General features: G+C 46.7%; 1 protein-coding gene across 4 annotated transcripts in view; it reads left to right on the top strand.

Moving 5' to 3' along the window:
- Nucleotides 1-14512, top strand: part of WIPF2 (WAS/WASL interacting protein family, member 2) — an 81891-nt gene that overhangs the window by 63467 nt on the left and 3912 nt on the right. For all 4 annotated transcript variants that reach the window (XM_011998955.1, XM_011998952.1, XM_011998953.1 and 1 more), the window contains 4 exons: nt 218-350; nt 2157-2273; nt 4095-4751; nt 13412-13621. In XM_011998955.1, coding sequence (XP_011854345.1) covers nt 4232-4751; nt 13412-13621 — 730 coding nt within the window. In that variant the 5' untranslated portion in view covers nt 218-350; nt 2157-2273; nt 4095-4231. The remainder of the gene's footprint in view (nt 1-217; nt 351-2156; nt 2274-4094; nt 4752-13411; nt 13622-14512) is intronic.

Raw genomic sequence — 14512 nt, 5'->3', positions numbered from 1 at the left:
CTGGGATTACAGCATGTGCCACCATGCCTGGCTAATTTTTTGTATTTTTAGTAGAGACAGGGTTTCACCATGTTGGCCAGGATGGTCTCGAACTCCTGACCTCAAGTGATCCACCTGCCTTGGCCTCCCAAAGTGTTGGGATTACAGGTGTGAGCCACTGCACCTGGCCGATAAAGGGAACTATTTAGGGTGAACTTACATTTCTCTTATCCTCCAGGCAAACACAGAGCAGCCCAAGCTGAGTAGAGATGAGCAGCGGGGTCGAGGCGCCCTCTTACAGGACATTTGCAAAGGGACCAAGCTGAAGAAGGTGACCAACATTAATGATCGGAGTGCTCCCATCCTCGAGAGTGAGTCTGAGCTTCATTTCCTAGTGAACCGGCAGGATCCCAGGAGTGACTTGAAGACTTGGCTGTGTTGTTATTTTTATTGGGGCTTGAGTGGGAGAGTTTTGTCCTGGGATGTGCTTTGGCTCTCTTCTCATTCTTCTGAACCTTAGAAGTTTCTTCTTGACTCTTGGAGAGCGTCTCAGGTTTAAGGTTACCATCTCACTGGGCGTGGTGGCTCATGCCTGTAAGCCAAACACTTTGGGAGGTCAAGGTGGAAAGATTGCATGAGCCTAGAAGTTCGAGGCTGCAGTGAGCTGTGATCACGTCACTGCACCACTGCACTCCAGCCTGGGCAACAGAGCAAGACTCTGTCTCTCAAAAAGGAAAAGAAAAAAAAAAAGAAGGCTGCCGTCTCTCATTGTAACTAATACTCATCAGGGCACATCCTTGACTGTCCTTTGAGGATACTGCCACATTCCTAGACACCTCTTGACTGAAACCAAGGTTGATTTTATGATTGCTACAAGTGTCCGTTCCTGTAGGCCTCTGGAGAGTGCTCACATATTGGTCCCTGATCCCTTAACCTTCTATCTATCATCTGAGATGTGGAGAGGAGAGTCCAGATAACTATGTTGAACTTTTTTTTTTTTTTTAGCCTGAGTTTCGCTCTTGTTGCCCAGGCTGGAGTGCAGTGGCGTGGCCTCAGCTCACTGCAACGTCTGCCTCCTGGGTTCAGATGATTCTCGTGCCTCAGTCTCCCAAGTAGCTGGGATCACAGGTGCGTGCCACCACGCCTGTCCAATTTTTTGTATTTTTAGTAGAGATGGGGGGTCTCACCGTGTTGACCAGGCTGGTCTTGAACTCCTGACCTCAGGTGGTCCACCTGCTCGGCCTCCCAAAGTGCTGGGATTACAGGCATGAGCCACTGCGCCTGGCCCCCCAAACATTTATTTAACCCCCTTATCCCTTTGCCCTAAATAAAGGAAGATCAGCCACTTGTTCTTTTTTTTTTTCTTTTGAGACGGAGTCTCACTGTGTCACCCAGGCTGGAGTGCAGTGGCTGGCACAATCTCAGCTCACTGCAAGCTCCACCTCCCGGGTTGACACCATTCTCCTGCCTCAGCCTCCCAAGTAGCTGGGACTACAGGCACCTGCCACCACACCCGACGAATTTTTTGTATTTCTAGTAGAGACCGGGTTTCACTGTAGTCTCTATCTCCTGACCTCGTGATCCGCCCACCTCGGCCTCCCACAGTGCTGGGATTACAGGTGTGAGCCACTGCGCCCAGCCTCACTTGTTCTTTCTCTTTCATCACAACAAAGAGTTTCATCCCTACACAAAGCTGTGGAGCAGAGACGCCTAGCTTTCCCTTCTTTTCTTTTCTCTCTCTCTTTTTTTTTTTCCTGAAACAGGGTCTTGCTCTGTCTGTCGCTCAGGCTGGAGTGCAGTGGTACGATCATGGTTCACTGCCACCTCGACCTCCCAGGCTCAATCAGTCCTCCCATCTCAGCCTCCCAAGTATATAGGCATGCATCACCATGCCTGGGTAATTTTTGAAATTTTTTGTAGAGACAGGGTCCTACTATGTTGCCCAGGCTGCTCTCGAACTCCTGAACTTAAGTGATCCTCCCATCTTGGCCTCCCAAAATGCTGGGATTAATGACATGAGCCACTGTACCAGGCCTGCTTTTTTAAATAGAAGGGCAAAAACAAGACTGGTTTGTTTGCAAGCGATAGCCCAGACAGAGGAGGGGTTTCCCCTCATGATTGACTTGGTCATCAGCTGAGAGCATGTGAAATGAAAACCCTACTGGTATGCTTTCCAGAGCCCAAAGGAAGCAGTGGTGGCTATGGCTCTGGAGGAGCTGCCCTGCAGCCCAAGGGAGGTCTGTTCCAAGGAGGAGTGCCGAAGCTTCGACCTGTGGGAGCCAAGGACGGTTCAGGTATCTGATGAGTACTTTCCCAGGATATTTCCCTGGTGTGTTAATTTCTGATGTCCCAAGTGGGCCATCTCAGGTTGAGGAGTGTGGTAAAGGTCGGGGGCAGAAAGACTTGGGAGCAGGGGAGGAGTTATACAGTAGAATACAGCAAAAGCTGAGGGATTAAATGAAAGCGGATGCAATTTAGATAAAGAAAATGTGGTATATATACACTAGAATACTATTTAGCCTTAGAAAAGAAGGAAACTTCTGTCATTTCTGATAATACGGATGAACTTGGAGGACATTATACTAAGTGAAATAAGCCAGGTACAAAAACACAAATACTGCATGATCTCATTTTTATGTGGGATCTGAAACAGTTGAACTCATTCATAGAAGTAGAGAGTGAAACGTTGGTTACTAGAGGCTGGGGGCAGTAGGTGTTGGGATGGAGAAAGGGGAGATGTTGGTCAAAGGGTACAAAGTTTCAGTTAGACAGGAGGGATAAGTTTTAGTGATCTATTGCAGCAGTCCCCAGTCTTTTAGGCACCAGGAACTGGTTTCATGGAAGACAATTTTTCCATGGATGGTGGTCGGGGATGGTTTCGGGATGAAACTGTTCCACCTTAGATCATCAGGCGTTAGTTAGATTCTCATAAGGGGCATGCAACCTAGATCCCTCACATGGGCGGTTCACAGTGGAGTTCGCCCTCCTATGAGAATCTAATGCTGCTGCTCTTCTGACAGGAGGCGGAGCTCAGGCGGTAATGCTTGCTCTCTCACCTTCTGTGTGCCCCGTTCCTAACAGGTCACTGACCTGTACAGGTGCGTGGCCCCAGGGGTATAATCAGACGACCCCTGATTATACTTGATGTATATTTGAAAATTGCTAAAAGAGTTTTATTTTATTTATTCTTTTCTTTTTTTTCCTCCTGAGATGGAGTCTTGCTCTGGCCCAGCCTGGAGTGCAGTGGCGCCATCTTGGCTTACTGCAACTTCCCCCTCCTGGGTTCAAGCCATTCTCCTGCCTCAGCCTCTCAAGTAGGTGGGATTACAGGCACAGGCCACCACACCTGGCTAATTTTTGTAGTTTTAGTAGAGATGGGGTTTCGCCATGTTGGCCAGGCTGGTCTCAAACTTCTGACCTCAAGTGATCCATCCGCCTTGGCCTCCCAAAGTGCTGGGGTTACAGGCATGAGCCACTGCGCCTGTTGTAGAGTAGATTTTAAGTGTTTTCACCATAAAAAGAAAAATAGGTGATGGATATGTTAGTTTGATTTAATCATTCCACAATGTATACATATAACAAGGCATTGTATCCCATAAATACATAAAATCATTACTTGTCAAAAATGAAGTAAAATTTAAAAATAAATAACAATGTATCCTGAGCCTGAAACCGTATTAAAACCTAGAACTAGGCCAGACGTGGTGGCTCACGCCTGTAATCCCAGCACTTTGGGAGGCCGAGGTGGGTGGATCACCTGAGATTAGGATTTTGAGACCAGCCTGGCCAACATGGGGAAACCCCATCTCTACTAAAAATACAAAAATTAGCCGGGTGTGGTGGTGCGCGCCTGTAATCTCAGCTACTCAGGGGTCTGAGGCAGGAGAATCACTTGAACCCATGAGGCAGAGGTTGCGGTGAGCTGAGATCGTGCCATTGCACTCCAGCCTGGGCAACAACAGCAAAACTTTGTCACACACACAAAAAAGCAAAAACCCAGAACTATGCAAGTCCTTTCCCTGCTACCATGCAGGTTGCACTAAGGAGCTGAGTCAAGTAGAGATACTGACCAGTATCTGTCTAGCTCTGTTGACCCCGTGTTTGTGTATTTGTAGAGAACCTAGCTGGTAAGCCGGCCCTGCAAGTCCCCAGTTCTCGAGCTGCTGCCCCAAGGCCTCCAGTATCTGCAGCCAGCGGGCGTCCTCAGGATGATACAGACAGCAGCCGGGCCTCACTCCCAGAACTGCCCCGGATGCAGAGACCCTCTTTACCGGACCTCTCTCGGCCTAATACCACCAGCAGTACGGGCATGAAGCACAGCTCCTCTGCCCCTCCCCCGCCACCCCCAGGGCGGCGTGCCAACGCACCCCCCACACCTCTGCCTATGCACAGCAACAAAGCCCCCGCCTACAACAGAGAGAAACCCTTGCCGCCGACGCCTGGACAGAGGCTTCACCCTGGTCGAGAGGGACCTCCTGCTCCACCCCCAGTCAAACCACCTCCTTCCCCTGTGAATATCAGAACGGGACCAAGTGGCCAGTCTCTGGCTCCTCCTCCTCCGCCTTACCGCCAGCCTCCTGGGGTCCCCAATGGACCCTCTAGCCCCACTAATGAGTCAGCCCCTGAGCTGCCACAGAGACACAATTCTTTGCATAGGAAGACACCAGGGCCTGTCAGAGGCCTAGCACCTCCTCCGCCCACCTCAGCCTCCTCCTCTTTACTGAGTAATAGGCCACCTCCCCCAGCCCGAGACCCTCCCAGTCGGGGAGCAGGTAAGTGCTTGGAAGCACCTTTTTCCCTATCGTGCTGTGAATTGATTTTATCTTTTCCCCAGAGCACTGCTTGAAGACAGTAATTCATTTATTCATTCAGTGGGTTTATTGAGTACCTTTTTATGCGTCAGATCTGTTGGTAGGGAAATAGCAATAAATAGAAAAGACAAAAAGTTCCTGTTTTGGACAGTCAAACTAGTAAAATATATAAATACATAGTATGTAGTATGCTTTAGAGAATTACAAAGCAGAGGAGAGGAATAAGATGTACTGGGGCGGAGGTCGGATGATGATAACTTAAATTGGAGCAGTAGGGAGAGAGTCAAGACAGTCCTTACTGATAAGGTGAAAATTTGACAAAGACCTGAAGAAAGTGACGAGTAAGCTTAGTAGTTATCTAGGAGAACAGCTGTTGCAGGCAGTGGGAACAACAAATGTAGAGGACATAAGGTAGAAGTATTCTTGAAACATTTTGGGGACAGCAAGAGGGCCTTTGTGGCGAGACTAGAAAGACTGAGGGAGGGAAGAGAGGTAGGACTTAGAGGTTGGAAAGCTGGAGCTGCAGGGGAGAACACTGCAGGACTTTGCAAAGACCTTGAATTTAACTTTGTGAGATGGGAAGCCACTGGAGAGTTTTAAACAGAGAAGTAGTATGATTTGACTCACCTTTTAAAAAGAACACTAGCTCCTATGTTGATAACAGACTGCAGTAGGACAAAGGTGACAAAAAGAGACCAGTTACTGGACTGTTGCAGTAAATAGCCAGATGGTTAGGACTACTGCGAATTTGTGGGAAGATAGGTGTTTGGTTTGAGACAAGTTTGAGATGCCTATTAGGTACTCAAGAAGAGATAATGAATTGGTACTTGGCTATCAGACTCCAAATTTGAGGGGAGAGGTCTCGACTAGAGAGACACATTTGAATGGTATTGAAAATCACATGCTAGATGAAGTCACCTAACGAGTGAGTATAGATAAGAAGAGTCCTAGGAGGCTGAGGCAGGAGAATTGCTTGAACTCAGGAGGCAGAGGTTGCAGTGAGCCAAGATCACGCCACTGCACTCCAGCCTGGGTGACAGAGTGACGCTGTGTTTCAAAAAAAAAAAAAAAAAGATGAGGGCTAAGCCCTCGCCCTCCTACATTAGAGGCAAGAGAGATAAAGAATACCCAGTGGAGGAAACAGAAAAGCTTCTAGTGAGGATGGAAGGAGAAAAACCAAGAATGTGATGGAGAAACTCCAAGGTAGAGTAAGTGGTCAGCTGTGCCCAGTGCTGCAGATGGGTCGGGTAAGTTAAAGGCCAAGAACTGGCATTGGTCTTAGTATCATGGGACCCTTTGGAGTAGTTTCAGTGGAGTGGTGGAGGGCGAAAGTGAAAGCTTAATTGGAGTGGGTTCAAGAATGCAGGAATAGGAGGAGAGAAATTGGAGATAGCAATATAGAAATATCTTAAAGAGTTTGCTGTAAAGTCCAGGAGAGAGGGGTGAAGAGAAGTGAAGTGAATGTTGGAGGAAGATGTGGGGTTGAGAGTTGGTTTTTTCCCATCCCAAGATGAGAGACCTATTTGTATGCTGATGGAATGAGTAGCATGAAACTTAGAAGAGAGGGAAAAAATTGAATCAGAGGAGAGGGAACAGATTGCCTAAATAATGACCTTAGGAGGCCAGAGGAGAGAGAATGTGATCCACAGATAAAAGGTTGGCCTTAGATAGAAATGTGGTTCTTCCGTAATAACAAGAGGGGAGGCAGAGCATATAGGCTTAGAAGCAAGTGGGTAGGTGGGTGTAGTGGTAGAAGCAAGTGGAAAGTTTATTCTAATTTGCTTCTGTTTTCTCAGTGAAATGGAAAGCAAGAGCATCAGCTGTGATTGAGGCGAGGGAAGGAGAAGGCGAGTTGAGGAGAGAGAAGTGGCATGAAATGGTCATCTGGAGCATGGGAGTATGGGTGGATTAGGGAAATGTGCTCAGATAGGCAACCACGCGAAGGGCCCACTTGAGATTATGGGCTATACATTTCATGTGAGATTAATTAGTCTCATGTGTGTTCAACTGTGATTTGCAGGTACAAAATAAGAGTAGAGCTCTGTTTAACCAGTGTTAGCATGTTTTAGGCATGTGCGACTCTAAGGGAGAGTGAGGCAGGAAGGAAAGGGTGTATGTGAGGGAGTGATTGCAATAATGAAGCCTAAGCTGGGTAAGGAGGAAATTCAGGAACCCTGGAAAAAGAAGAGGTTGTGTAATCTCCTTATAATTAGCATAATTGAAATTTTAGAGTGAGGGGAGACCATGACAGCTCTCTGGGGCCTTATTGGACCTGGGAATTTTGGCTCCCATATCCTTGTATCATTAGACTTTGAGATATACCCTCCCCAAACAGCTTCTTATCCTTTATTTATTTATTTGTTTGTTTGTGTTTTGAGACAGAGTCTTGCTCTGTCATCCAGGCTGGAGTGCAGTGGTACGATCTCTGCTCACTGCAACCTCTGCCTCCCAGGTTCAAGTGATTGTTATGTTTCAGCCTCCCAAGTAGCTGGAATTACAGGCAAGTGCCACCATACCTGGCTAATTTTTGTATTTTTAGTAGAGACGGGTTTTCACCATGTTGGCCAGGCTGGTCTCAAACTCCTGACCTCAAGTGAGCCACTGCGCCCAGCCCTTAGCTTTTATTTTAAAGTCAGTTTCTGTAGGTATAGAACATTGATTAAGGAGTTATGTCATGGAGTCTGGGCATGATGGCTCATGCCTGTAATCCCAGCACTTGGGATTGGGGAGGTTGAGGCCGGCAGTTCACTTAAGCCCAGGAGTTCGAGACTAGCCTGGGCAACATAGCAAAACCCTGTCTCTACAAAAAATAATTTTAAAAAATTAGCCTGGCATGGTGGTGCATGCCTGTAGTCCCAGCTACTCGAGAGGCTGAGATGGAAGACCACTTGAGCCTGGGAGGTGGAAGTTGCAGTGAGCCGTGATAGTGCCACTGCACTTCAGCCTGGGCAACACAGCAAGACCTTGCCTCAAAGGAAAAAAAAAAAAATGGTAAAGGTTATATCATTAAGTAACAAGGCATTAAAGGCCTATTAACCTGTGTGCAGCTGCTTTATTTGGTACACACAGATTTGTACTCTGGCAGCTGGCCATCTAACGTAGGGCAGCCAAACAGTGGCCTGCTGCATTCCTGATCCCATATCTCCCTAGCTTTAGCCATAAGGAGGTAGTCCTAAGGTGGACCTTGATTCTGTAAAGTTCAGGTTTGACTTTTTTTTTTTAACTTAGGGATTTTACAAAAGACTCTTATTAGGGATTTTACAAAAGACTCTTTGAGCAAAGCTCATATCTTTCTGACCTCATCCAGGAATAGAAGAAGAGAAAAATGCAATTTCCGTGGGTTGAGCTGAGTACTGTTAAATGTCTGTAGGCTTTCTTGCTTCCCACTTTTCCATTCCTTCTCTGTGATAGCTAGGGCTACAGGGGTGTTGCCACCATGTCTGGCTCATTAATTTTTTTTTTTTTTTTTTTAAGATGAGGTCTGTGTTGCCCAGGCTGGACTCAAACTCTTGGGCTCAAGCCGTCTTCCCACCTTGGCCTCCCGAAGCCCTGAGATTACAGATGTGAGCAATTGTACCTGGCTAGAGCAGCAATTCTTAAGAGTGATAAACTGGAAAAAAATTGAGGTATTTTAGTCAGAGATCGTTTGAGTATTGCCTCGATTTGTTGTGTGACATTGGACAGATCGCTGATTCTCTCTTTTCTCATCTGTAAAATGTACATTTGAAAAGTACAGTGGGGGTAAGGCACAGAGGCTCACACCTGTAATCCTAGTGCTTTGGGAGGCTGAGGCAGGAGGATCGCTTGAGACTGGGAGTTCAAGACCAGCCTGGGCAACATGGTGAAACCCCATTTCTACAAAAAATAAAAAAAGTAGGCCGGGTGCAGTGGCTCACGCCTATAATCTTAGCATTTTGGGAGGCTGAGACAGGCAGATCACTTGAGGTCGGGAGTTCAAGACCAGCCTGGCCAACATGGTGAAACCTCGTCTGTCTACTAAAATACAAAAATTAGCCGGGCATGATGGCGGGTGCCTGTAATCCCAGCTACTCGAGAGGCTGAGATAGGAGAATTGCTTGAACCTGGGAGATTGTGGTTGCAGTGAACTGAGATCGCAGCACTACACTCCAGCATGGGTGGCTGAGCGAGACTCTGTCTCAAAAAATAATAATAAATAAAAATAAATTTTAAAAACCTAGCCAGGCGTGGCAGCGTGTGCCTGTGGTCCCAGCTACTTGGGAGGCTAGGATGGGAGGATCACTTGAACCCAGGAGGCAGAGGCTGCAGAGAGCTGAGATCACACCACTGCACTCCAGCCTAGGCAGCAGAGCAAGACCCTGTCTCAAAAAAAAATCCTAAAAACACAAAAACTAGTATTATTGGTTTATAGAGTTTGTTTCAAGAATTTTTTCTTTGCAGAGTAAAACACTGTCCATTTTTAAGGGAATTAAAAAAAAAATTGAAACCATCATACTTTTGTCAAAATTAGGGTTAATCTTGGATTACAAAAGGCTGTCTCCCATCCCAGGACTTCTTTTGCAAATTGTTTTTTTAGGGACTGGAGTTCTGGCTCTGTCACTTGAAACAGTCTTAAAACTGGATCTGGGGCCAGGCGCGGTGGCTCAAGCCTGTAATCCCAGCACTTTAGGAGGCTGAGACGGGCGGATCACGAGGTCAGGAGATCGAGACCATCCTGGCGAACACGGTGAAACCCCGTCTCTACTAAAAATACAAAAAATTAGCCGGGCATGGCAACGGGTGCCTGTAGTCCCAGCTACTCGGGAGGCTGAGGTAGGAGAATGGCGTGAACCCAGGAGGCGGAGCTTGCAGTGAGCCAAGATCGCGCCACTGCACTCCAGCCTGGGGGACAGAGTGAGACTCCATCTCAAAAACAAACAAACAAAAAAACAACTGGATCTGACAAAGAACCCAGAAGCTTATTGGAGACAGCAGAACCTGGCTGAGATGAGGGAGGGAGCTGGAGGAGCCAAACAGATCACTCTTATCCTGCTCTATTTTGCCATTCCAGGTCATCTCATCAGTGTCACCTGCCTGGTGTGTAGCTGGTGCCAGTGTCCTTGTGAACGTGGCTAACCCTGTCTACCTTGCTTCCCTGCCCTGGGAGTAGATACAAATTCTCAGGGTCTTGAGGAATCTGGGTTTTCAGGAATATTTTTCAGGGCTTAAAGAAGCTTCTCTTAAAGAGCTTTGGTTTGAGTAGGTTTGGAATGAAAACAAGGCTCAGGCCAGGCGCGGTGGCTCATGCCTATAATCCCAGCACTTTGGGAGGCCAAGGCGGGCAGATCATGAGGTCAGGAGATCGAGACCATCCTGGATAACTGGTGAAACCCCGTCTCTACTAAAAATACAAAAAAATTAGCCAGGCGTGGTGGCGGTACCTGTAGTGCCAGCTACTCGGGAGGCTGAGGCAGGAGAATGGCATGAACTCGGGAGGCGGAGCTTGCAGTGAGCCAAGATCATGCCACCACACTCCAGGCTGGGCAACAGAGCGAGACTCCGTCTCAAAAAAAAAAAAAAAAAAGGCTCAGAGATCTGCTGGGAGGTATAAGATTTCTCTTTAATTATTGCATCTAGTGTCCCCTGTTTCTCCTTGAACAAAGCTTGGAAACAGTGAGGAAGAGTTGACATTCTGAGTGTGTCTTATGGGAAGCAAAAACATTTATTGGGCTTATTGTGCCAGCTTGTGTGTGTGTGTGTGTGTGTGTGTGTTCATTCCATTACCGTGTTACATGCTTAGCTATAGTCACTACAGAAATTCTGACAGTAAGCAGGAGGAATAATAGGACACTCTTTTCTTCAAGACAGTCTTGCTCTGTCACCAGGCTGGAGTGCAGTGGTGCGATGTTGGCTTCTTGCAACCTCCACCTCCCAGGTTCAAGCTCCTCCCACCTCAGGCTCCAGAATATCTGGGATTGCAGGCATGCGCCACCACGCTTGGCTAATTTTTGTACCTTTTTTTTAAAGTAGAGGTGGGGTTTCACCATGTTGCCCGGGCTGATCTCGAACTCCTGGTATCAAGCGTTCTGCCTGCCTCAGCCTCCCAGAGTGCTGGGATTACAAATGTGAGCTACTGTGCCCGGCCAAGATACCGTTTTATTACTAAAAACAGTTTTGTCTGTTAAGCTGAGTAGTCTCTTCACGTACTATTTAGGTAACAACTATTTATCAGGCCACGTGCTGTGGCACATGCCTATAATCCCAGCCCTTTGCTGAGGCTGGAGCATTACTTGAGCCCAGGAGTTTGAAGCTGCAGTGAGCTGTGATTCCACCACTGCACTTTAACCTGGGTGACACAGTGACACCCTGTCTCTTTTAAAAAAAAAAAAAAAATTGAACATGGCCCAGATACCAAAAGATGCACTTCCAAGCCACTGAATTGTAAATCTGGTTGGAAAGATACTATGCAGAATACTGGGAGTTATGAAAAGCAGTGTGGGAGAGTAGAAAGAGCAGACATGTGCCTTGCCTGTTTTTATTTGATCTGCGACCTTAAACAGATCAAATAAAATGACAAATGAGAGTCCCAGTTTTCTCATTTGTGAAATGGGGATAATACTACATTCTTTGCAGGTGTGGCTATAAGACTTTTTCAAGATTTACTACACCTAAAATACCTGGAACATAATAGATACCCAATAAGTGGTAGCTGCTATTATTGTTAGTTAATACAGAGCATAGGAGTAAGACAACTTAAACACATTAGAATCTATTGTATTCCAGTCATATTGCCATGTCTTCACACATGCTTTTGACGTTACCTTCTACTTGGTGGCAAATTTTCATCTTTTAAGAGTGAATTTGATTTTTGGAAATGACCAAAAAGCAGATTCAGACACAGGTATGAATATTTTCTTTTTTTTTTTTGAGGCAGAGTTTTGCTCTTGTTGCCCAGGCTGGAGTGCAATGGCACAATCTCGGCTCACTGCAACCTCCGCCTCCTAGGTTCAAGCAGTTCTCCTGCCTCAGCCTCCCGAGTAGCTGGGATTACAGGCATGCGCCACCACTCCCGGCTAATTTTTGTATTTTTAGTAGAGACTGGGTTTCTCCATGTTGATTAGGCTGGTCTTGAACTCCCAACCTCAGGTGATCCTCCCGCCTCGACCTCCCAAAGTGCTGGGATTACAAGTGTGAGCCACCACGCCCGGCATAGGTATGAATATTTTCATTGGTGGTGGGACGACCTCAGAAATGAAATGTGACCATCATATAATAGTGTTTATAGCTCTGTCTGATAAACTTGCTTTGGAGGCAGTTCCAAAAGAGGTGTTTGCAATGTTTGAGCAATGAGACTGTTACTGGACATTTGTAACTTCCCACAATGAATCTGCTGTATATATTTTGAAAGTCGCTCATTGATATTAGAGTAAGTGACATAGCCTGTATATGCTGTGGGAGAGCAGAGGTGGAGGGACTCAGAAGAAAATGGATTGCTTTGGGAAAGCCTTGAGAAGATGGGACTTGGATTGAACCTTGAAGGATAGGGAGGATTTGGTAGTAAGGGAAGGGGGGATATCAGAATATTGTGAGGGGAGTCACAAGAGCAAAGCATGTAATTCAGTTCATTCAGCAGACATTGATTGAACACCTGCTGTGTGCTGTACTTGAGAACCCAGAAGGAGGAACTGCTCTGACATCAAGGGGTACACAGTATACTGGGGGAAGAGTACACAGAAGAAATAATTATAACAGTCTATTCAAGTGGTAGGTACGCACAAGCTGCAGTGGAAGTGCAGAGGAGGGCTCCTGACCTAGCCTAGCAATAAGAAGGGAAGAGGAGAAGCCAAACTCAGGCTGATAGGCATGGTAGGTTACTATGTAAGCAAAGGCTTTGAGACTTTATTTATTTATTTACTTATGTATTTGAGATGGAGTCTCGCTCTGTTGCCCAGGCTGGAGTGCAGTGGCACAATCTGGGCTCACTGCAGCCTCCACCTCCCAGGTTCAAGTGATTCTTGTGCCTCAGCCTCCTGAGAAGCTGGGACTACAGGCACATGCCACCGCACTGGGCTAATTTTTTGTATTTTTAGTAGAGATGGGGTTTCATCATGTTGCCCAGGCTGGTCTCGAACTGCTGAGCTCAGGCAATTCCTCCCACCTTGGCCTCCCAGAGTGCTAGGATTATAGACGTGAGCCATCATACCCAGCCACGGTTTGAGACTTTATGATTTAGGCAGTGCAAAGGCTTTGAAAAAATTGGATCAAGTTTTTAGGGAGATTAGTGAGTTGGTGTTATGCAAAATGAATTTGGAGGGGTAATAGACGAAGCAAGGAGAACATTCGGAAGGCTTTTGCAGTGGAACAGGCTAAATATAAGGAAGACTTGAATTAGAATTGTGGAGGAAGGCATAGAAAAGCATAAAAAAAATCAAGAACAGATAGAGTTCTTGACTGACTGGTACGAAATGTAAAAAGGTCATACATTTATTCTGAATATTGGTATCTGGAAGAATGGTGATATTATTCAAGTAATAAGGACAAAGGGGGACCAGGCACTGTGAGCGTCTGTGGGACGTGTTATTCTTTTAGCTCATGTATTTCAAGTCATTCTACCACTTGCCATCTCCACATCCAAACCTAACTACTTTGGATTTGAATTGCAGCTCCTCCACCCCCACCACCCGTGATCCGAAATGGTGCCCGGGATGCTCCCCCTCCCCCACCGCCATACCGAATGCATGGGTCAGAACCCCCGAGCCGAGGAAAGCCCCCACCTCCACCCTCAAGGACGCCAGCTGGGCCACCCCCTCCTCCTCCGCCACCCCTGAGGAATGGCCACAGAGATTCTATCACCACTGTCCGGTCTTTCTTGGGTGAGTAGCTAGCTATCTGTAGTCTCATGGTTCCTGCGGTGACTTCACCCACTCCACTGCCATGGCTGCCAGATGGCCACCGTAGAGCAGGAATGGCCACATGGGATCCTTTGTTCACAATAGTTCTCCTCCTGACTTTATCCTCAGACTTACGGGCTGTGTTCATTGACTTCCTTATCTTGATGTGAATTCTAAGCATGGATGCTTTGGAATAGATTGAAGTAAGATCAGCAAGTATTATGCTAACTTAATTCTAAAGCCACTCCAAAGATCAGTTTCTGTAGCTCGCTTTTAGGTCAGAGACTCTGTATCTTCTTTAGGATTATTCAGACAGGACTTACGTATTCTCCTAGGAAGGAGTATTCCTTTCTAGCTCTTCAAAAACAAAACATTTGATTGTTCTTGGAATTACTTTTTTAAATTATTTTTTATAGAGACCGGGTCTCTGTTGCCCAGGCCTCCCAAAGTGCTGGGATTACACATGTGAGCCGTCACACCCAGCCTCACAGCCCCTCCTTGGAATTCTTGGGGAAAAAAAAAAAAAAAAGTCCCATGGCACATTGCCTGGAAAGAAACAAGAAGAAAGAATAACAAAAAATATTACAGAAAAAAGGATTGGGTGTGGTGGCTCATGCCTGTAATCTCAGCACTTTGGGAGGCCAAGGTGGGAGGATTGCTTTGAGCCCAGGAACTCAAGACCAGCCTGGGCAACATGGTGAAACTTCATCTCTCTGAAAAATACAAAAATTAGCTGGGTGTGGTGGCACATGCCTGTGGTCCGAGCTACTCAGGAGGATTGCCTGAGTCCAGGGAGATTGAGGCTGCCACAAGCCGTGATCGCACCACTGCACCCCAGCCTGGGCAACAGAGCGAGACTCTGTCTCAAAAAAA

The sequence above is a fragment of the Mandrillus leucophaeus genome, unplaced genomic scaffold (genome assembly GCF_000951045.1).
Source record: "Mandrillus leucophaeus isolate KB7577 unplaced genomic scaffold, Mleu.le_1.0 Scaffold58, whole genome shotgun sequence".
Classification (NCBI taxonomy): Eukaryota; Metazoa; Chordata; class Mammalia; order Primates; family Cercopithecidae; genus Mandrillus; species Mandrillus leucophaeus.
The sequence above is the reverse complement of the archived record's forward strand: the minus strand, read 5'-3'. Positions and strand labels throughout refer to the sequence as shown.